A 21,836-nucleotide genomic window follows, 5' to 3' on the forward strand; every position below is an offset into this window, starting at 1 on the left:
ATTCCTGTGGAGCAAGCATTTCTTGAATGGTGCATAGACTTGAGGGAGGTGGCTGTTGCATAAAGCCCTGGTGAGAATACTTGTCTGCACAACATTGGGAAGAATTAAATATGAGTAGTTAACAGAATAAGTGACAAGAGTGATTTAAGGGGTTACAGTCCCAAAGAAGCTCAAACTTAAGATGCACACTGATTCCTAGCTCCCAAAAATTGTCTGTAAAGGCGTCAAGGCAGGCTTCTGACAATAGTCAACTGAGTCTTAATCTAGCAGAAAGTAGGACAAGATCCAGGGTCTAAACAGTACAGCAAGACATTTAAACCAGAACAAAGGTATCGCTGCTTAGAGTTATGATAAATAGCCATCAGGCCACTGTGTTGATTGTGTGCTGCTAACTTGGGCTCAGAGGGCTTTCTAAATGAGCCTCAATGGCTCAAAGAAAGGAAAGGCTTGATTGAAGAATTTCTGTGTGACACTGGCTTCTGCCCTCTGGGTCAGACCAGATGACATGCTGGTTTGGAACCGTGTAGCTGTTTTTATGATGTTCACAAGGAGCACCTAGGTGCAGCCAGGGTTTGGAGCCTTGCCTTGTGCTGTGAGCGTGGGCAGTAGCTCTGCTGCCTGCCCTCACCCTCAGCAGTGCCATTCAAAAACTGGGTATGCTTTTTCTTCTCTCGTAGAAGTATTGCTTTGAATGCAGAAGGGATATTTTTCTTTCCTTCTCTCTGCCCTCTGTTGTGAAGGGAGCCAGGCAATGTTTGATCTAAGATAGGATAGGAATTGGTTACCAAACTCTTCATCTGAACAAGCAGTGAAAGGCTAGTCTGAGTCTTGCTGTTCCTGTGCTCAGCCTGGTGCTTGTCCAAGGCGCTTCTCAAACCTCTTACAGCAAACTTTCTGTAACTCTACAGAGAATGGTTTCAGCCATAGCAGAATTACTGCTTTGTCCTTCATATATGTGCATGCAATTTCTCTCTCATTTTCAGTTTATTTTTTGGAAACAACCTCTTGATCCTCCTTTGTCAACTGTGACCGATAAAAAGTACACCAGTATTTTTAACCCAGCCTTTAAGCTGAAAACTCTAGACTGTAGGCCACTGTTACAACACCGAAATACGCTGATATCTGGTCAGATATCAAGGTGAAAGGTAGCATCTCTCAACATGAAGACATCCAGGAAAGCCAACTGCAGTGTTTTTTGAGGTTTTGGAAATGTCCGTTCTTCATGGGTAGTTGTCTGGCCTTTAGGATAAAGACAGATTTCATTGCTGCTATTATCTGTAGTAGGAAAATCCTTTGGTGCTGCAGTAGAAAATGTGGTTGTTGTGAAAGTGCTGTCAATCTGAGATTGCTTTCTTTTTCTTAATGGAGGCAAGAGGAAGAAGGGGTCATGGAATACCACAAGGCTTACGCCTCCCCCTCTCTGCCCCTGCTCCAGCTTCTTCACATAATCTCTTCCTTTTTTTTTTTTTTTTTTTTGTTTTCCCTTTTAAGTACATTATCGCAGAGGCGTTATCACGGAACATTCTGCTACCAATTGGCTCGGCCTTGGCCAGCAGTGGGTCCGCCCTAGGCCCAGCCAAGTCCACTGAACAAAGGGGAGCAACTTCTAGCAGTTTCCTACAGAAGCTGCCACCATAGCCCCTCCCCCACTAAATAAAACCAGGCTATTTAGTTATTTATGAAATTACTTTGCTTTTATGAATGTAATGCACTTGCCTTGCATAAATGAGTGTATGTAATCAGTAGCTCTCCATTGAGATGAGTTGCATAACATGCTCTTAGTTAATGCATCTATCCTAAATTTATGTCAATACATTTTTTGGACTCCTTTGCCATGTACTTTATTTTCTGAAGGCTTGGCTAAAGGACTATCAAGTCGCCAACACTTGAATTCTTTAAATGCTGAGTACATGGGATTTTTTTTTTCTGTAGTGTAACATGGAATTCAAGACTCTGTCCTGGAATTTGGCTTCATATCTGTGTAAGATTTTTACAATTAATGCTTAAATGTGAAGAAAGCTCCTTGTGCTGTTGGTAATGCAATAATGTGTGTGTGATCAGCAAAGATAAACTCTAAACACAGAAACCCAAGCAGTTCCATCACACTTGTTTTGAATATGCAATTGATTAGACTAAGCAATAAGAAATATTTTGCAACTTGATTATTGCTAATTATATTCATAGTGCTTTTGAGCAATTTGCAAGCAATTTTGTGATATATTGAGAGAATAAAAATGAAAGTCTGCAGAGAGCAGTGACAGTGAATTTGCTTGAGGCAAAATATTGATTTGCACTTTAGTAAAACCCAAGATAAACACGTGGTACCATGTTATAATTGCTCTTAGATCGTATTTTATGTGGTACTCAAAGCCTTTTAAAAAGACTGTCATTAAGTCTCTGAACAGTCTCTGCTACCTTAGGGAATCAGAGCCAGCTGTCAGCAAGGGGGATTGGCTGGTTTAGCTCTGAAAGATCTCTAATGAAGGGAATGGTGCAAACACCCCATCACTCTTATCTTCTGTGTGGAGAGGACTGGAATGGGAAGTCAGCTTCAGTGAACAGTGAGGTTACAGGATTGGTGGTTAAGGGAAGGGCAACTGACATAGTCTACCTGAACTTGTGCAAAGAATTTGACACTGTCCTGCATGACATCCTTGTCTCTGAAGTGGAGAGACATGGATTTGGTGAAGGGACCACTCAGTGGATAAAGAATTGGCTGGATGGTTGCACTCAAGGAGTTGTGATCAGCAGCTCTGTGTCCAAGTGGAGATCACTGACGAGTGGTGTTCCTCAGGGCTCGATATTGGGATCAGTCCTGTTTAACATCTTCGTCGGCGACATGGGCAGTGGGATTGAGCACAAGTTTGACACCAAGCTGTGTGGTGTGGTCAACATGGTGGAGGGAAGGGATGCCATCCAGAGGGACCTTAACAGGCTTGAGAGGTGGGCCAGTGAGAACCTCATGAAGTTCAACAAGGCCAAGTACAAGGACCTGCATGTGAGTCGGGGAAAATCCCAAGCACAAATGCAGGCTGAGTGGAGAATGGATTGAGAGCAAGCCTGAGGAGAGGGACTTGGCAGTACTGGTGGATAAGAAGCTCAACATGAGCCGGCAATGCATGCTTGCGGCCCAGAAGGCCAACTGCATCCTGGGCCGCATCAAAAGTGTGGCTAGCAGGTTGAAGGAGGTGATTCTGCTGCTCTACTCTCATGGGACCGCACCTGGAGTACTGCGTCCAGTTCTGGAGCCCCCAACATAAGAAGGACGTGGACCTGTCTGAGCGAGTCCAGAGGAAGGCCACAAAGATGAGAGGGCTGGAGCACCTCTCCTATGATGACAGACTGAGAGGGTTGGGGCTGTTCAGCCTGGAGAAAAGAAGGCTCCAGGGAGACCTTATAGTAATCTTCAGTACCTAAAAGAGGCCCACAAGAAAGATGGAGAGGGACTTCTGGCAAGGACATGTAGTGATAGGTCAAGGGGTAATGGTTTTAAACTGGACGAGAGTAGGCTTAGGTTAAATATAAGGGAGAAATTCTTTACTGTGAAGGTGGTGAGGTGCTGGAACAGGTTGCCCAGAGAAGTTGTGGATGCCCCATCTCTGGAAGTGTTCAAGGCCAGGTTGGATTGGGCTTTGAGCAACATGGTCTAGTGAAGGGTCTCCCTACTCAGGGCTGGGAGGTTGGAACTAAATGATCTTTAAGGTGTCTTCCAACCCAAACCATTATGTGATTTTTATTAACTTATTTGGAAAAAGAAAGAATGGGCAGAATTAAATTTACAAGTAAAATAAAAAGGCTCTTCCCAGAAACGTGTTGGAGCAATCTATAGCTTGTAGTAATGTAGGCATTTCTATACCATTTCAAGATGCTGGAAGTACTGATGTGCATGCTCAGCCACAACTGAAAGTGTTTGCTAGAAGGGGTTTTAGAACCTGTTGCTATTTAGAGATGCCTGTATGATGATGATTTACTTTTGTCTCAAGGGAAGTCAAAGGCATCCTGAATTTAATCCATATGCTGACCACTCTGAAAGCTGAGGCAAGGCTGTAATTGCTTTTTTTTTTTAAGCTGGATGAAACTATAGTGCCACTGAATTAATATCTGCATAGGTGTTACTAAGACCAGTATGCTATATCAGTATTTATCTATTCTCACTTTAGAGGTTCACATCTGAACTAACTGTTCTGGTGTCCTTCTGTGGTGAAGGAAGGAACTGGGTGACTCTACATGTTCAGTTCAGAAGCAGAACTTTAAAGCTAAACAGGATGGATCTTATGCTGTGTACCTTTTTGCTCATTAGTCTTCATCAAAAGTTCTTAAGTCCTTGTCAATACGTGAAGCGCAAGCATGTTGGATCTTGCTCCTACTCCCTAGGCTGACATAGTAGCAGGAGAGAGAGCTTAAATCTATCTGGAAAAGGTTAACATAAGTCAGTGTTGCTTTTTTCCAGCCATGTTTACTGAACAAAATGCTCTCAAAATGCCCACAGATGCTGTTCTCAAGCAGCGGCTGAGGAATTGGGCGAGGGTGGCCTTTCCACATCCCATCTGGGATGCAGTGGGACAACTGTTTAATGGTAAATAGTAAATGGGACTTGGCAGAGGGTGGAATGAGCTGAGACATAACTGCTGCATCCCCAAAATGAAGTGTTCTCAGCTGACTACTAGTAACTTCTTTTGCCTCCTGAATTGCAGTTAAAGGAGTTGGAGTAGGATAAATAAACTTTCTTTGGGGAGGGATGTGAGGGGAGAAGGAAAAGGTAATGATATCAAAGTTACTCTTCTGTGTGACTTTCTCGCTCTGAAGCATGTGTTTGATGCGCCTGGGTTGGGACTTCGACTAACATGCTGGATTATAATAAGTGGTGGGTGATAGAGTGAAAAATGAAATGCCTGCTCTTTGTTTTATTAAACAGGTGCAGTGCCATACCTACACTGGATACTGCTGGTGTGTGACACCTGATGGCAAGCCTATTAGCGGCTCTTCTGTACAGAACAAAACTCCTGTATGTTCAGGTACTGTGGGAGTGGCTTCAACAAATACTGATTTGAGAACCAAAGGGGGTTGGGGAGAATGCATCCCGTTCAGAGCACTTAATTTTTTTTTCAGGTGACTTGTCCAGGTTACCTGATTTAACACTGCAGTTGTGCTTCGATCTCCAAATGCTTGTTGGCATTTGTAACTTGCAAGGGAGCTTGGACTGCGACATGTCCACCTTGCTGTAAGGGTACAGACACTCCTGCAAGTCTCACTGAGAAAAACCGCTAAGGTAACAGCCTGTGGTAGCCAAAACCAGAGATTCCTGTAACAGATGGGCTAACTTTTTTCCATGAGATGTATTTTAAAGAAGTGATTTTTCAGGCTGCATTGAGTGGACCATGGTGTCATTGTGCCTGCAGACTGACTCTAGACTTAAAAGCCTGTTAAGGTGGTTCTGTGAGAAACTGGCAGTTGTTGACTACTAGCCCCTAAATCTGAGGTCCTGCTGTTATAATGGATTTGGGTCTTCTGATCATGTTGCTCAGTTCCAGGATCCCCATGTTTGTGTCATGGGGCTGGACAGCACTGGGCTGGCACCACAGCTCACAAGAAGGAGGTCCAGAGCCAGGCTGTTACTCATGGGTTTGTTAAGTGACATACTTCTGACTCTTGGCCTGACACTGCTCTGATGCCCCCTGGTTTACTGGGCCCAAATCCATACTTCTCTGTACTTAAAACAGTGATGTTTTTAATCTCCATCATTCAATATAGCAGCCCATGGCTCAGATGAGATGAGACTGGAGTCTAGATTTTCTTATATGGCTCTGCAGTGTTTGCTCTTTAGATATGAACACAACAGCGGTCAAACTCTTAGGTTTTTTTTAATCCTCACCTTATTCAGTGTCCTCTTAGCTGTAGGGTATTTTGTGGGAATATGCAAACATGGTGGCTCTCTGGGAACCAGTAAGTCAATGTAGCTCGAGGGGGTGCTTGGTGTTTCACAGAGGTGTGGAAAGAAAATAAGATTAATATCCTGGTTTTGTGTAAGGTAAAATCTTTCAGGAATTTGCCTTAAACCTTAGAATGTGACTTTCTTCCACCACTCACAGTGTATGGCTTTGGTAGGGCATATTTTAGAATTTTGCTGATGTGTCTTCATTTAGTCTTGAGCTGTTTATAAAATTGTGTTACCAGGAAAGTAAAGTTGTGGTGTGTTGTAGGACACACAGATGTTAGGCCTATGATGGCTAATATTGGGTATATGCTTCCTACTTGTAATTCACCAGTAGACCTGTGATGATCTGCAAGTGAAAATGCCTGGGTGATAGAGTTTGTTTAGAGTTTGTCTTGACCAGACTCTTGGGCCTGTCAGAGCTGCCTCCTTTGAAGCTGACTGTTGATCCATGTTTTCTGAAGGATCAGTTTCAGTTCACTGAGACTGTCTAGTAATGGTGCATGGAAGAACCAATTTCCTGGGAATAAAGCTATTAAAAATACATATTTTCATAGATTTTTATTCACTTTCATAATGGATTTGTTCAAAAAACTTTTATCAGTTGAAGTTTTAGTGAAAAACTGTGTGGTGAAGCACTAAAGCAAACCACAGAAACGAGTGTAGTTATATATAACTTAAATCTTCACATTATATTAAAAAGCCCAAGATGGGTTCTATTCATATACATGCTGGATCTTATTCAGTGCCCCTTTTTCAAACAGCTGAGGATGTTCAGGGGTTGGTTTAAATCCATTTTCTGCAAATTGTCCTGCCTAATCCCTTTCCTTTAGAGTACTGCCCCTTGCATTCCCTGCACACTCTCCCCACCTGTTTTTTATTTGTCCTTCCTGACATTTGCAAATGAAAGAAGTGACTCTTATTGATCTTCCCTTCTTGCCCTTGGATTTATTCCAGGTTTCTTACTAGCACACTGCTTTGTTGAGGTCTTTCAAATCACTGGATCCAGCTATTAAAGATTTCTTGTTTACCCTCATCCTGATTAACACCTTAATGTGTAGCAGTTCCTTATGCTATCCCAGCTGGTTGAAGCCGCAGGCTCTCTAACTCCTAAACTGAGCAGTTGGCAAGTAAAACTGACACTTTATGGGTTGAGATATTGACTGTATTAATATGATATTACATGTTCTGTGTGATCATGCAGCATCTAAATAGTTATCTTTTTTCTTTTTCCTCGCCGTTAGGTTCTGTAACTGATAAACCATCGAGCCAGGGTAATTCGGGAAGGAAAGGTGAGTGGAGTCCTATGCTTCAGCAATTTGTTGTGTAATAGCAGCTGCCCAGCCAAGTCCCTTGAAATAACTCAGAACCTGAGTTCCTAACCAGCTGGTGCATGGGGAGGCTTATGTGCCTTTAAAAGACCTCTCCCTTCAGTAGGAGGAATCAGATGATAGTCTGTTCGTGCACCAGTCTGTGAGGTAGAAAATGGTGTGCTCTGCTCTGTGCTCCTCAGCTGAGGTGTAGCCCATAAACACAGAGCTTCCCAAAGGGACAGCTGGCACAGAATAACCTCTGCTTGTTCACCTTGAAGTGAACTACTGAGTATTTCTCAGTAAAATCCCTAGAGATTTAGGATGGCTATCAATATGACTAGTATACTGGGTATCAGGAGTGCCTATGTCATGTCATGGTTGTGGCTTTATGTGCATTGAAAGGTGTTTGTTAACAGAACGTAAAACCCTCTGTCCAACTGGAGCAGCACTGGATTAAACCCTCTTCCTTCTTTACACTCCTTTCTTCAGTTCTTGCCTTGCCTGAGCAAGGCACTAGATGTATCTTTGTTCTCCTTCTCTTGTGTGTGTTCATAGTCCTTCTGTGTCCTCTGATTTGCCTGCATTTCAATAAATAGTTTGGGGAGGGCTGAGCACTGAAGTACACATTGAACAGTCAAGTTTGTCTGTGGACCTTTTCCACATGCTGATTTTCAACCCTTCTACTCTCTACCCTCCCATTCAGAGTCAACTTTTTGAGTTTGTCTCCTAACTACAGGAAAACAGTACTGAATGCATCCTCATTCCTGCTAGTGAGGATGAAGGCTGTTTCCTGGGAGAACTTCCTGTTTTGATATCTGAAGCAAGATTTTTACTGCTAACTCTATCAATGAATTATTCCTGATGCTTCAAAACGCCGGAAAATGCCTACCTTCATGCCAGTGCTTTCATTTGAAGAAAATATTCCATGCTGGGACTGTCAATCCTGTCCTGAAAACACTTAACAGGAATTATAGATTGCTATGTTCAGAGCAGTGATGCATTTTGGACATATCTGCTCTCCAGTCTATTGGTTGTGTATAGTAGCTTAGGAAAAGGTAGAGAGAAGAAAGATGCAAGGAAAACTACTTAATTAAGACTGAATGCTGAAGCCTGCTTCTTATTTTAGTTGAGGCTATGTCTCTGTTAACCTGCAATTACATGTTAATGTATAATTGGCACCTGAACGCATTGTTATTTTGTTAGTGCAATCTTTGCTAGTCTAGCCTGAAGTACAAGCAAATCGAGTAGCTCTTGAAATCTGTGTTATTTTTGAGTGGGGGTTGTTTGTTGGCTTCCTATCGGAGTAGTCCTGGTCTGTTGTAGAATTGGAAGCAGCTGACATTTCATTTCATAAGAAACAGTAGCAAAAGGGGAAAACATCTGAACTTGTTTTTCCTGCTGCACTCCCTTTATTAACTCAGAGGTGGGAACATGCGAAAAAGAGAACTGTAAATGGAATGAATGATCTAAAATTTGTAATATAAATTGATTTTTCCTTGGTGCTGCCTGTGGCATCCTGTTTCAAGAATGGTACACTTGGTCACTTGTCTGCAGAAACATGCAGTAGCTGTCAAGAAGAGGAAAATATTCCCTTTTGGGCCAGTATGCTTCAAGCAATCATGTCAGCTTTGTCCCCTCCAATTCTGAATTTGTTGATATCTGTTGGAAGCCCCCCCCACAAGTCACATTGGCCTTTCTCCATCACATTAGAAAAAATACTTGTGAGCAATTACTAAATAGGTCTTTTAAAATCAAGAGGGGTTTTAGAAGCTGAAATATTTGATTTAAAATTTGATGGACTTAGCATTACTTTTTTGGCTAGTGATGAATGCCTAATGTAAAAATGAATTTGGTTTTCTTATCAGTGTTTTTCTTGGCTTAAGTAACCTTGATTCAAAATTCCAATATCAGGTTCTGTTGTAAGGAAGTTGGAACCAAGGACAGCCTGGCTTCCTTGAAGCAAGATGGTTGCTGGAGGTCTGGCTTCTCTGAAGACTGGTGACTGGCCAGCGTGCATATAACCGTCTGTTCTAGCTGAGTGTTCAGACTCTTTCTGCAAAGATTGCACTTTGCAAGAGGAGGAGGGATCCAGGAGGAATTGGGTCAGTGATATCCTTTCTGTCATAGAGGCACATCTTGGATTCTTCTGACACTGCTTTGGGCATCTGCCATCTGACTTGGAAGCTTTTGGACTTTTCCCAGTGCACAGCAGACTCCTCTCTTCATGCCTGGATGAGGGTCTTTGAGTCAAAGAGCATTATCTGGCACAGAATAGGCACTCTCAGGAGGAAAAGAAATAGCTAAGACTTTAAAAAGTGATTTCTTTTGTCCCATTCATACAGGAATGTAAAATATGGAGCTAATAAACTCTGTGTTATGCTGGTGCCTTTCAAGTCTTCAGGGCAAATTTTTTTTTTTTTTGTGATGGAGGCTGCTCTGCCTTAGAAACAGTGCAGATGGGTAGACTTACGCTGTTGGGTAATAAAGACTTTACTAGCATATTAGCTCTCCTTTAGAACAGACAAATTAATGTTAAAAGGAGAAAAGGGCTGGTTATCAGTACTAACTCTTTCTCCAAATGTTTTGTACTCTTTTTCATCCTGTTAGACCTAATTTCTAGGGGTTGGTAGGTATGATGGAGTCACCAGAAGATGAGGTAACATGCGATTCCACTCACAGACTCTCACTACTGATGAAAAGAAAATTAAATGCTTATTATGGTCATGTGGCTTGGCATGTGGTTCCAGCAGTGGTTCTCTGGAGCCTTCTGTAAAGAACAGGCAAGCATGTTGGCAAGAAATAATTTATTTTTAAATCCCGTGCTCTGGTTGCCCATGTTTACGTTGTGTATGATGCCAGTTACTCATACAATTTGCCCTGTAAGGTAATTTAAATCAAACTAAATTGGCACCAAACTTAAAACTTTAAAATAGGATGTATTAATTTGTTTGATCTGAGAAGTGTTCTGTTGCTGGAAAGCAGAGCTGAGCTGGGCCCGGGGAGATAGAGCCATGTTCGTATGAGGTGGAATGGAAGCCCAGGTTCTCCAGGGTATGCTTGGTGTGTGGACTTTGCAGCTCAGACATTTACCACTACTTTCTATGTTGAACTCAGCCTGCAAGTGAACAAGTTTCCAGGACCTTTGCAGGGAATGCAGTTAATCTTGGGTGGGAATAGGATATCCAGAACCTGCAGATTTCTGTTGCTATCTGTTTCTTATTCTGGCTTGTTCCTTGTACAATCCTTTCTCGTAAGGAGCTTCTTGCACTGATTTACTCCAGTTGCTGTTTAGTTTGAAAGGCCTGAGAGGCTTGGAAGTTGCACACTGTCCCCTAGAGGGGTGGATCTTGTCCCCTTTCTCCCACTGGGAGGTTGTTAATGTTTTAAGAAGCAGTGAAAGGCATCCTTGGAGCCAACATGACTGGATCTCTTCCCTGCTTAAAGAATGCAGAATGTTCCTTTCTAGCCAAAGGGAAATTGTGCCACATGTTTGAAACAAAACAAGCAAACACAAAACAAAACAAAACTTTATTTTCTTTATCTGAGGAATGCTGGGGCTTTAGGAGCTCAAAGCTACAGATCTGGCATATTGCAGCCATGAGTAGGGTCTTTTGCAGCCACCAGTCAGTTTTTAAAAAAAGTAAACTGGTCAGGAGACAGAGGGGATGTAAAAAGCAGCCATGTCATTGCTTGTCTCCATAAAGTCACTTGGTCTTCCTTCTTAAAACTGGAAACTGAGTGAATTAAAAGTGGAGAGATGAGAAATGAGTGAAGAGCAGAAAAAAAAATTATTTAAGTGGAGATACTGCTTTGTTAGTGATTAACTGTTCTGGACACTGAGAAGTGTTGATACCATTTTTTGAATCAGCTGAATGAAGGAAATGGAAAAGGAGGCTTGGTTCTCTAATCTAGGATTAGAAGATGATGCAAGTACAGGGTAAATATGGGCTGGATATACTGTCAGTGTCAATCATGAAGAGTCTGAGTGGTATGAAGTCCCTTTTTCTTTCTCAAAGTCTGTTGCAGTGCATAAAGTTCCAAGCCCATTTTGACTAGCTTTATTTCCCTATTGCAAAAGCTGACAATAGTATCTGCAATTCCTTGAACCTGGGGTAGGTACAGTGATGTTGGTGGAATGTAAGCTCTGATGGTCCCGCAGAAGGCAAAGCTCGAGTCAAGCTTGTTTTACTCTTACTGTCTTACATGTAGGCATGACTCTTGTATGGAGTTGCCCAATGAGTTTGCAGCCAACAAGAAAACACTGAAGCAATTTGAGGAACCAAAAATGAACAACTTAAGATTCCTGTCAATTAAACATCTATAACTGGGTTTCTTTTTTGTGGGTTTAACTGCAAGAAATAGTCTTAAAGCGGGCTTCATTGCAGGGAAATTCTCCATTGCAGTTGTGGGCAAGTTGGCCCATTCTGTGGCTCTCTTCCTGCTGGTTTCCAAGAGTCTCACCTCTAGAAAATGTTATGGCTTAGTTGTGCAGCCAGTAGCCTGAGCAGTTTGACTCAGTAATGAGCCATTGGTCTGAGTCAGTAATTAGACTGAGCACTAAGGAGAGACCACTCTCCTCAGGGAAACACAAGTTGGGGACAGCTTGTGCTGATGTAAATAAATGGAACTGTTTGTACATGGAGACCTGGAAGCTTTCTCTGCTGGTGGTGAGTCAGGTGCAGCTGGCACTAATTCACCTGCTGTCCCCTCACAGGGAGGGGTGCATGCTGCCTCCACAGAGGTTAGTAGGTCTCAGAAGTACAAACTGACAGATAATATCTTGACAAAACATTAAGTTGAATTGTGACCAAAACCTGCAAATGGGACTTTGGTCTCTACCTTCTCCAGTTCTTTCTGGATTCAACCAGGTACTGATCAAATCTGAAACAGAGCTGTGTTATTACACAAACCGAGCTTCAAGTGCCCAATTATTCCTGCCTCTCCAGCCTCAAACAATGAGAAAATGTTTTGTGATGTCTTTAGTGGCTTGTGGTGCGTACAGGAAGGGTGGAGAAATATCATATGGCCTTCACCAGTAAGGTGAAAGAAATACAAGTTTACTAGGGCAGCATGAAGTCAAGTGATGGTTCTAATTGGTGGATACCATCTTGTGAGGAATTTCTTGCAGAACATTAGCAGGTACTAAGTCTGCAGTGCTACCCACACAGTTCTTCTGGAACCCTTATGTTGTTTATTTTTAAATAAATAATATCCTCGTTTATAAGTCTGGATGAAAGAATTTTCATGCAAAAGTTGCTTTCTGAACTGTTTAAATTTGTCACAGAATATATTCCTAGACCAGGGCTGACACATTTGTCAGGGCTTTTCTGGGTGAAATACACACATGTACACGAAGTGTGTGCATACAATTTGGTGCTTCTGGACAGAGCTGCATGTGTAGTGTAGCTGTGCAGAAAGTCACTGTGCTATGTGTATATAATAAGTCAGATTGCTGAAAGCAGCAGATTTCTGTCTGTGTGCTACGTGAATCCTGTAAGTCTTCTGGATGTGCAAAAGCTTGATTTGTCCTAACATGCACTGATGATGACAGTTTCTCAGTCTATCCTGATAAAATTTAATGGGGGCAGGAAATCATCTCTGGGAGAAACAAGAATGTGTGCTGCTTTTCATGAAGCTGAGGTAAAAAATCAGGTGACTGAAAACTAGCTGTGAGATATTAGTGCAACAAGTGTCCTGCAAAGGCCTGAGTGGCTTGTGAATATAAAAATCTGTAGGTGGAGTTTGTAGCACATAAGATTTTGATTAGCTCATATTTATATTTCCAAGCAAACTTAGCAATAGAATTGAAGTTTGCTTCTCTATTGTAAAAATAGTTCTGTAAAACATACTATTTCTCTAATCAGTAGATTTGCCAGTTTGTCAATATTCAGAATTCTGTCTGGTTCCTATTGCTGTCCCTATACTGTACATAATCTACATATTGTTTACTAATTTCCAGCTACATGTAATTGTAGAAAGCAAGAGAATTTCACAGGTATAGCAGTTTGCAGTCAGCCAATGTTACAGATTTTATGATAGCGAGAACCTAGCGTTTAACTGGGAGTTGTGATCAATTTTTGTGAGAACTGAGGAATGTAATTTTACTATACTGTGCATACTGGATCACTTTTCCAGAGTAGAGTGGTGTTCTAAGAAATACTTAGGTATGTCTCATAAATCAAAAAGACTTTTGAAATATTAAGGTCTAGAAGAAAAATTCAACCTCAAACTTACTACATAAACAGTAGGATTAAAAAGAATGTTTTGGGTCCCTGCATCACTGATGTGTCTAAAATAGTTTAGTTTTCACCAAGATATTTTTTGGTGGGCCTCAGAACACATGTATCAAATTTGAAGCTGAAGGAAGTTTCATTGGCAAGTGTAAGCAGAAGGCAAACTCTGCTTTAAAGTATATTTTGTTTGATATAATGCAAGAATTCTGCTTTCATCTGTAAAGCAACAGTTCTAATCTGTAGGTTAGTCTATATAATATGACTTAATAAAATTGTAGTTTACAAGTGTTATTACAGCAATCTACAGACTGCTCATGTCTGTAATGTCTTAAGAACAGCTGTAAAGGTTTTTAAATGATTAAGTCATGGTATTGAGCAGTCTGGTGAGTAGATCTAATAAGCAGACTAGCAATTGATTAAGCAACATCTGTTAAGGTATTATTAACTGTTTATGTGCTATACACGGATTTCTGGTGTCTGACCAATTACAGCTTGCAGAGAAATGAGGACTTGCAGAGTTCTGGGGACTGTGGGTTGTTTTTGTCATTTAAATACTTCATAGCTATGTGGCTTCAGCATCTTTTCTATTTCAAAGAGTTTTTAAAAATTCTTCCCATGCTCTTTGAGTGTCTGGATCAGCATACCAAGATGTTATACTACTACACTATGTATTTCTCTAGATCCTTTAAAATAGCATCATTGTAACTTTGAAATTTATAGTCCTAGACTACCTGTCTTCTGTATCTGTTTCTTAAAAATAAACCTGAGGATAAATTAGAGAAATTGCTGGTTTTGCAGATAGGCAAAGCTAGAAGCTTTTTTTTTTTCTTGTACCAGCCTAACATGACCCTATTTTGTTTGAGTATTTGCATCCTGCAGAGGATTCTAGACATCTAAACGTTAGCGGTGGTGTGTTTTTTAAAACCGAAGTAATGCAATGGGAAATGTTTTTTGTCATGGGTGCAGGGATTCAGTTGAGTGGCTGGGAGTATTTTTCTTTAAACTCCTTTGTCCCATGAGCTCTATCAAGGTTTCTCTGTGAGGGAGATAAACTACAAAATTGTCATGGGAAAGCTTGACTGCATACAGAGTATGTGTGCTTGTAAACAAGACAGGGGGAAGCTGGAGAGGCAACCACAATGTTTGTTCAAATTCCTGAGATGACACCTATGGGAATTAAAGCTTCTTCAGGACAAATAGCTGGAATAATAGCTTCCTTCCATGCTCTCATCTGGGTTTTTGTTTTATGTTGACAGCATGGGAGATGTATTGCAAAATGCTTTGATAAAGGCTAGAGATGGGAGGAGTCTTCCTGACAGACTGAATTTCTGAGTTGTGTCCATATCTCTTATTACATGTCACTGTGCTCAGCTTGGTGCCAGATTCTTATGGGACCTTTAGGTGCTACAGCAAAGTGGTTCAAGTGTGAAGACTTGACAGGTTTCTTCTTGTGTTCATCTGCTCACAAAAATACCTTTAAATTATGGTTCTTAGGATCAGTTGTCTTGGGCTTGTTTTGAACAGTCAATTTGTAGATGTATGGCAGTGTGTAACTTTGAGGAATGACCTTCCTCCTCTTAAAATAAAAATACTTCAATTTTGATAATGTGATGTCACTTATACCCTATCTGTGTACATTTGAGACGTGCTTTTTTCTGTACATACAGATTTCCCTCTCAAGCACGTTAGATCCTTTGGAGGTCCTTCCAGCGTTACTCGGTTACTCTGCCTATCTACCTCCCTCCATTTGTCCCCACTCTTTCCCTCATATAGAACTATTCCTTCCGTTTCATAATCAAATACAAAAACTCCTTTAGACTGTATTCGCATCCTGGGGTGAACTAGCTGGGGCAATATAGTTAGAGAGCGGAGTTGTGCTCACTCACTAAAGCTCCAAACCTCTAGTCTTAGTGATCCTAGGGGGTAAAAAAAAAAACTGCAGAAACAAGCAGTGAAAAAAATATAGCTAGATTTTCCCCTTTCCTTCATTTGCACACATGTAATACAGACGTAGCAACGAGGTATCCATTCTCTTTGCCTGCAAGGAAATGAAAAGGCGTATTGTAAGCCCAAGACTAGCCTGGTTGTCAGCCAGGAATTAGTCGTCTAAAGGAGAAAGAGAGAGGGGCTGGCGAGAGAAAAGGCTGGGCAGGGGGAAGGGGGAGCATACACTTTGAGATAGGTTCAATGCACATGGCTAGAGATGGAAGTGGTCTTGTGCTTCCTCAGTGTGCAGGTGTTGGGAGGGAGGAAGGGAGCTTGTGTTCTTGTACATGGGCATGTGTCTGGGGGAGCAGGGTCAAAAATTTAGACTATTTACTTAATCCCTTGGAATGGCTTTTTTCTCTTCTGTTTTCTTTTTGTGTTTAACAGACTGCTTTACGGGAGATGTGTGGTAATTAACACATGCAGCTGTAGGGCTTCAGCCATATGTCTGAATTTCAAATGGCCATTGATCTGGGAAACTTGCTGCCCTCTCCACCCCCCACTTATAGGCCATATTCCTTGAAGATGTGGGGGAATTTGTAGAGTCTTTTACCTTGAAGAGACCAGAGCTAGAAGGAGAGGAGTGAAAAGGAATTTGTGTAATGTTGGGGAGAGGGGAAAGAGAGACTGTGAGATTCCAGTCACACCCTTCATGGCCCTTGCTCTAGGCCACCATATATTTTAGGTAGCTACTAAAGTGTTTCCAAAGCTAGGGATCTGATCATTACTGATATGAAGCTTGCATAACAATCATTAATATTATTTTTCCTCTTTCAGCAAAGCAGTCTAAAATGAGAATCATCATGCCTTTGGCTGCATTTTGAGATGTGTGCTCCCCTTTCCACAGCTGCAGGTATCTGGCCTCTTATGCAGCCTAAAAGTGGCAAGGTGGAGTTGATTGCAGACTCAGAGCAGCCTTTCAGGAGAGGTAGTCACGGAGGGTGGCTCTGTGTGTTGGGGCAGGGGAACAGAGAATACTTCACATCAAAGCAGAGGCTCCTGAAAGAAGATGTGATATATTGAAGGTAGAATCAAACCAGAGAGACTAAACACTCGTATGGTGGTTGTTGCTTTTGCCAGCTGTGGTCAGGCAGCTGCTGACAGCACTATAGAGCTTTCTGCAAACTTTTCTCCAAGTTTGGGGCAATGTCAAGTGCTAAAATCTTGCTATGAGATATGGTGCCTTAAGTGAAATATTTCTTTGTGCAGAAACTTTTTTGCTCCCTGTTTTATTTCAAATGTCATTCAAGGCAGTAAGCCAAATGGAAGATGGTTCAAAACTAAGATACTGTGATTTAAAATCCTGCAGTATCTGTCATACTTCTAGTGCTTATAGGGTGAGATAAAAATGTGTTGTTCTACCAAGTAGGAAGCTATAAAAAAAAAAGTAAACCTCTCTTCCCCTACTTCAGTCTGCTTTTAAACTTTCTGGGTACTGGCTATTGCTGATTCTTTGATCTCATCACTTGCTCCACAGTGTAAGTAATGCTGACACTTTGGAAGTGTTTCTGCTTTGGAAACTGGTGGCTCTGGGAAAAAAAACCAAGAAGCATTTCTAACAGTGTATACTCCAACTTTTGCTGAAGGAGGACTGTGATTTACCCAACCCTTGTAATATTGCTGCTTTGTTTTTGTGTTCTGCCTGTCCCCTCCACTTTCCCTGTGAAGCTTACTGCCAGGACTGTCTGGAGCAGCCATGTACCATAACACCTCTTCTGACTTACCTCCCTTGTTTCCCTTTATTACTGTGGACAGTGCTCCTTCCTGGGACCAGATGGCCTACCATCCCTTCTGTGGATTGGCATGACTTTTTCCAAATAATTTGGTTGTAGCCTGTATTGATATACACTTGGGTACAACTTCTGTTACACAGATGCAGCATCCACTTCTTCTTTATTCAGGATCTATTACAGCTGTTTTCTTTCCTTCCAATTGTTTATCTCCCCAAAGAATAAGATTATTCCTATTCTTCCTCTCTTCTTAGTTACTTTGATCTTTTCTCTAGAGAAAAAGGGAAGTTCTGGATTTACAAACATATAATTGCTGGGTTGCATTTACCACAGCAAGGCTTTTCTACACCAGCTGACTCATGAAGGTGTCTGCTGATCAAAACGAGCCTTGGAGACTCAGTTTTGAAACTGAGTGCCATCCCCACAGCCAGCTGCCGTTGTCCGTTAGGAAATATGTCATGATTCTTCAATAAGCATCAGGTAGTCATGATTTTCGGTAACAGGTATTTTTTGATGCTGTGTTATGACCAGTCCCAAAAACCATCCAGTCCCCTCTGTTCTTTTAGCTGTCCCTCCATTTCTTATTGGCTCTGTGTGTTAACAGGGGGAGGACATTAGACTTTTGAAGGACAGCTAAGTACATAGCTGAATGAAAAAAATCTTTTACTTCCATAGGGACGCTCTTTCTGCAGCCTGTATGAGTTCTTTAGGTTTGAAGGTGTTCCCATAGCTTTCCCATGTGTTGTTATAGCTGAGCTTTTTATGCCACTGAAATTGCTGTTGGTATGTAACAAAAATGGCCATGCTCAGCAGTGGTCACAGGTTCTCATCTTTAGCTATGCAGAACATTGCCAGAAGCTGTGTGTCGTAGTTCAGCCCTGATCAGGACCAGACTACGCAGTCTGTCTCTCGCTCTCCCCACCCTCCGAGAGAATAGGAGGAGATGATATAAGAAAAAACAGCTCAAGGTTTGAGATAAGGACAGGGAGAAATCCTTAAAGTTACCGTCACGGGCAAAACAGACTCGACTTGGGGAAAACTATTCATTTATTTCTAAAATTAGCAGGAGAATGAGACAGGGAACAAGATAACCTCCCCCCACCCCTCCCTCTTCCCGGGCTTAACATTATCTCTACCACCTTCCCCTCCCGAGCGGCACGGGGGGGGGGGGGGGAAGGGAATGGGGGTCGCAGTCAGTTCATCACGCATTGTTTTATGCCACTGCTTCATCGTCAGGGGAAGAACTCCTCGCATTCCTCCTCTGCTCCAGCGTGGGGTCCCTCCCACGGGCCACAGTCCTTAGTGAAACTGCTCCGGCGTGGGTCATCTCTTCCACGGGGTGCAGTCCCTCTAGAACAGCTGTCCCAGTGGGCCCTCCACAGGCCACAGCCTCCTTCAGGCCTCCACCTGCTCTGGCGTGGGGTCCTCCACGGGCTGCAGGTGGATCTCTGCCCCTCCATGGACCTCCATGGGCTGCAGGGGGACAACCCGCTCCACCATGGTCTTCACCACGAGTTGCAGGGGAATCTTGGACAGGAGCCACATTACTCCTCCCCCTCCTTCTGAACTGACCTTGGCGTCTGCAGCCGTTCCTCACAACAGGCTGGCAGACGTCTCTCAGGATCCTTTTTACATCTTATTCACTTCTCATCTCCTCTCCACTTCTTGCAGCCGGGCCGGGCCGAGTTGGGCCCAGTCGGCTGCCCGGCGGGAGGCCAGAGGGTGAGGCCTGCAAGGCCCATGAGGCTCGCGCCTCCCCCTCTCTGCCCCCCGCTCAGCTGCTTCACATCTTCTCCTCTTCTTTTTCCTGTTTTCCCCTACTTAAATACGTTATCGCAGAGGCGTTATCACGGGACATTCTGCTACCAATTGGCTCGGCCTTGGCCAGCAGCGGGTCCGCCCTAGGCCCGGCTGAGTCCACTGAACAAAGGGGAGCGACTTCTAGCAGTTTCCTACAGAAGCTACCACCTTAGGCCCCCCCTCACTAACAAAACCAGAACACTGTGAAACATCAGTCTGCTATGATAGGCAGGCTGATCCTGTGATCCTATCTGAAAACTTAGCAGATGACCAAAGCAGTCTGGAAACTGAGGTGAGGCGCAGAGCTTTGCTGTACTTCTCATTCCTCAGCAAGCAGTTGAACTAGTGGTTTTTAGCTATGCTAACGTGGTTGGTGAGGGTGGACTTACAGCTTGTGTGCTGCAAAATGCTATGTTCTGGAATTAGCTACTGTGAAATAAACAGGTTTACATGTAAATGTATGGCATTTACATGTAATGTTTCTAGGCAAGTTGTACAGTGGGGCCAATGGATTCTAGGCCAAAGAGGGATTTTAGTGTTGTCCCTGCTGCTAGCTAGCTGGTTTCATGAAGTATATGAAAAATATGAGAGAGGATGAATTCTGACACTGTGGGATTGGGAATATGCTTGTTTTTCAAGGTGAAAGTACTGTGTAGTTCATACAGTCATTGAGATGATATTATCTCAGCAGAGTGGCAAGAACAGCAGCAGGATAGAAAAGATGCAGCAATACCAGGGAAATACTACCTTCTTCCAAAGAATTGCAACACTTTGCCTGTGAGGGAAGAGTGAAACTTGGCTCAAAGGGAGAAATGGTCAAATCTGATACAGTGTAAATGGTAGATGAACAAAAATATATTACTTGAGCCTTAGCAGGTTTTTTTTTTTTTTTCCGTTTTTAAATTCTCCTGGCAATCTGAGCCACTCTAGGAGTGAGCTGAAGTTTTTTACTGAAATCAAGACAATTTAAACCATTGCCAAGCTAGTCACCATTCGCTTTGGGGCAGGAACCTAACTGAAGGAGTTAAGGCTTGGTCCTGTACAAGTCTCTGAAGATGGTATGGAGTTGGGGATGAATGAGGGAGGGACAGTACCTTCACAGCTTGAGAATGATTCCACATTGATCAAAACAAAGCTTTTTGGGCAACTCTAAGCTGGAAATGGTCTCATACTACCCTGACTGTTATTACCTGCTTCTCCTTTTTAGTGGATAAGGTTCAAATCTGGCCTTGAGCATTTATTTTCCCATTACTTCCCAATCTTTGAAAAGACTTGTTTTACCTTTTGGGTAGGAATTTGGCTTTGGAGTCTGAAAATCGTATAACTGCCGAAGGTAAATGTATGTGCAGTGACAGGTCTTCTCCATCCATGCTTCCTTGTATTTGACCTTGGAAATGTTCTGTTAACCACACTGGAATCTGATCATCTGCTTCTCTGCCCATCTCTTACGGGCAAATCGCTTTGATAGAGAAGATGATCTTGGTGTTGGACTTTGGCGCAAAAATGAACTGAAAATTCTGGTTAAGCTCAAAGCAGCAGGACTGTGTGCAGGTGCCTTGTTCTGAATTACTTCTGTATTCAGGCTACTTGAGAGATAATTGCTGCTTCTTGTCCAAAACTCCAAGCCTGCAAAATTGGTTAAGACTGTGGTTTACTCTTCACAATTTGGAGAGAAACTGGCTGAAACCCAAGAAATTTTATTTCATAGGTTTCAAGGTTTTGAACCCCTCATTTATTACTTGCTAGAACAAAAGAGAGATCACAAACTTGTAGCTCCCTGCTGTCCTCCCAAATTAGTTGATAGCACTATAGTTGGGATCTTAGCCTGAGAAAGGGGAGAGCAAAGGGTGGGTCTCAAGTCTGAATTAGGTGAGTGCTCTAAATGCTGGCTTCAATTATTTTAAGGTTCTTGCTTTGTCTTCTGCTTAGAAGCATGCCCATATACCTGAGGAAAAAATATTACTTGGAATGCTACATTTCTAAGTGGGTTAAAACATCAACTTTTCACAAGTACTGAAGCAAATTTACATCACTAGAAAGTTCACAACCAGCTCAGCTTGATTCTCTGAGCCTTCATGGCTGATGCTTTTTCATAGAGTGACATGTATGTCTGTCTCCATTAGCACCAAAACCTGTAAGAGTTTTGCCATCAAAGTGGTAAAGTATAATGGCTTAGTTTTAAGCTGCATTGTCCTCCATGCAGCAGTACTTAATAAAGACTTTTTTTTTTTCCCCTCCCCAGAAAGGTTTGCATAACTTATAGAAGTGAGTCAGGCATTTAAGTGGTAATTACCATAGGGCTTGGTTCAACCTGCAAAGTTCAAATCTGAATCTGGATCTGAACTTTCCCAGAGGCAGGGGGTGTGTTTGGACATTGTGTTGGCTTGACCTATTATAGTGCAAGCCCTGAAATGCAGGTCCAGATGTGGACCAAGTATGAGACATTCAGGACCACTTGTTTTGTTTAAACTGACTCCTGTTAAATGATATGTAATTGAAATAATATAAAACTGGATTTTATTTTGGGGAAGGTGTCTACAGCATTGTGTCTGAAGGGTAGTATCTTGCTGTGCCTTTATTTTTCAAAAGGAGCTGTTTGCTGAAAGCTACAAAGAATGAGAAGCTAGAGGGCAGGTTTGTTTTGGCTAATTACTGTAGAAGTACCTCGAGAGCTTAAGCAGTAAATGAGGACTTTGGATTTAGAGAGATCCTATCTGAATCTTGGGATTCAACAGTTTTAAAGCTGCTGAATCCCAGAGACTAGAGCATCGCTATTAATACAGAGTGCTGCTCCAGACCCCTTTTGACACATTTGCTTTTCAAGGACCAGGCCCAGGAAGAG

At 42.3% G+C, this 21,836-nt stretch overlaps 1 protein-coding gene across 5 annotated transcripts in view; it reads left to right on the forward strand.

Annotated features, from left to right (window-relative positions):
- Positions 1-21,836, forward strand: part of SMOC1 (SPARC related modular calcium binding 1) — a 133,215-nt gene that overhangs the window by 57,106 nt on the left and 54,273 nt on the right. For all 5 annotated transcript variants that reach the window (XM_086749466.1, XM_086749467.1, XM_086749470.1 and 2 more), the window contains exons 4-5: positions 4,916-5,015; positions 7,177-7,224. In XM_086749466.1, the coding sequence (XP_086605592.1) occupies positions 4,916-5,015; positions 7,177-7,224 (148 nt within the window). The remainder of the gene's footprint in view (positions 1-4,915; positions 5,016-7,176; positions 7,225-21,836) is intronic.

This window comes from Chlamydotis macqueenii, chromosome 5 (assembly GCF_036417535.1).
Source record: "Chlamydotis macqueenii isolate bChlMac1 chromosome 5, bChlMac1.mat, whole genome shotgun sequence".
In the NCBI taxonomy this organism is placed as follows: Eukaryota; Metazoa; Chordata; class Aves; order Otidiformes; family Otididae; genus Chlamydotis; species Chlamydotis macqueenii.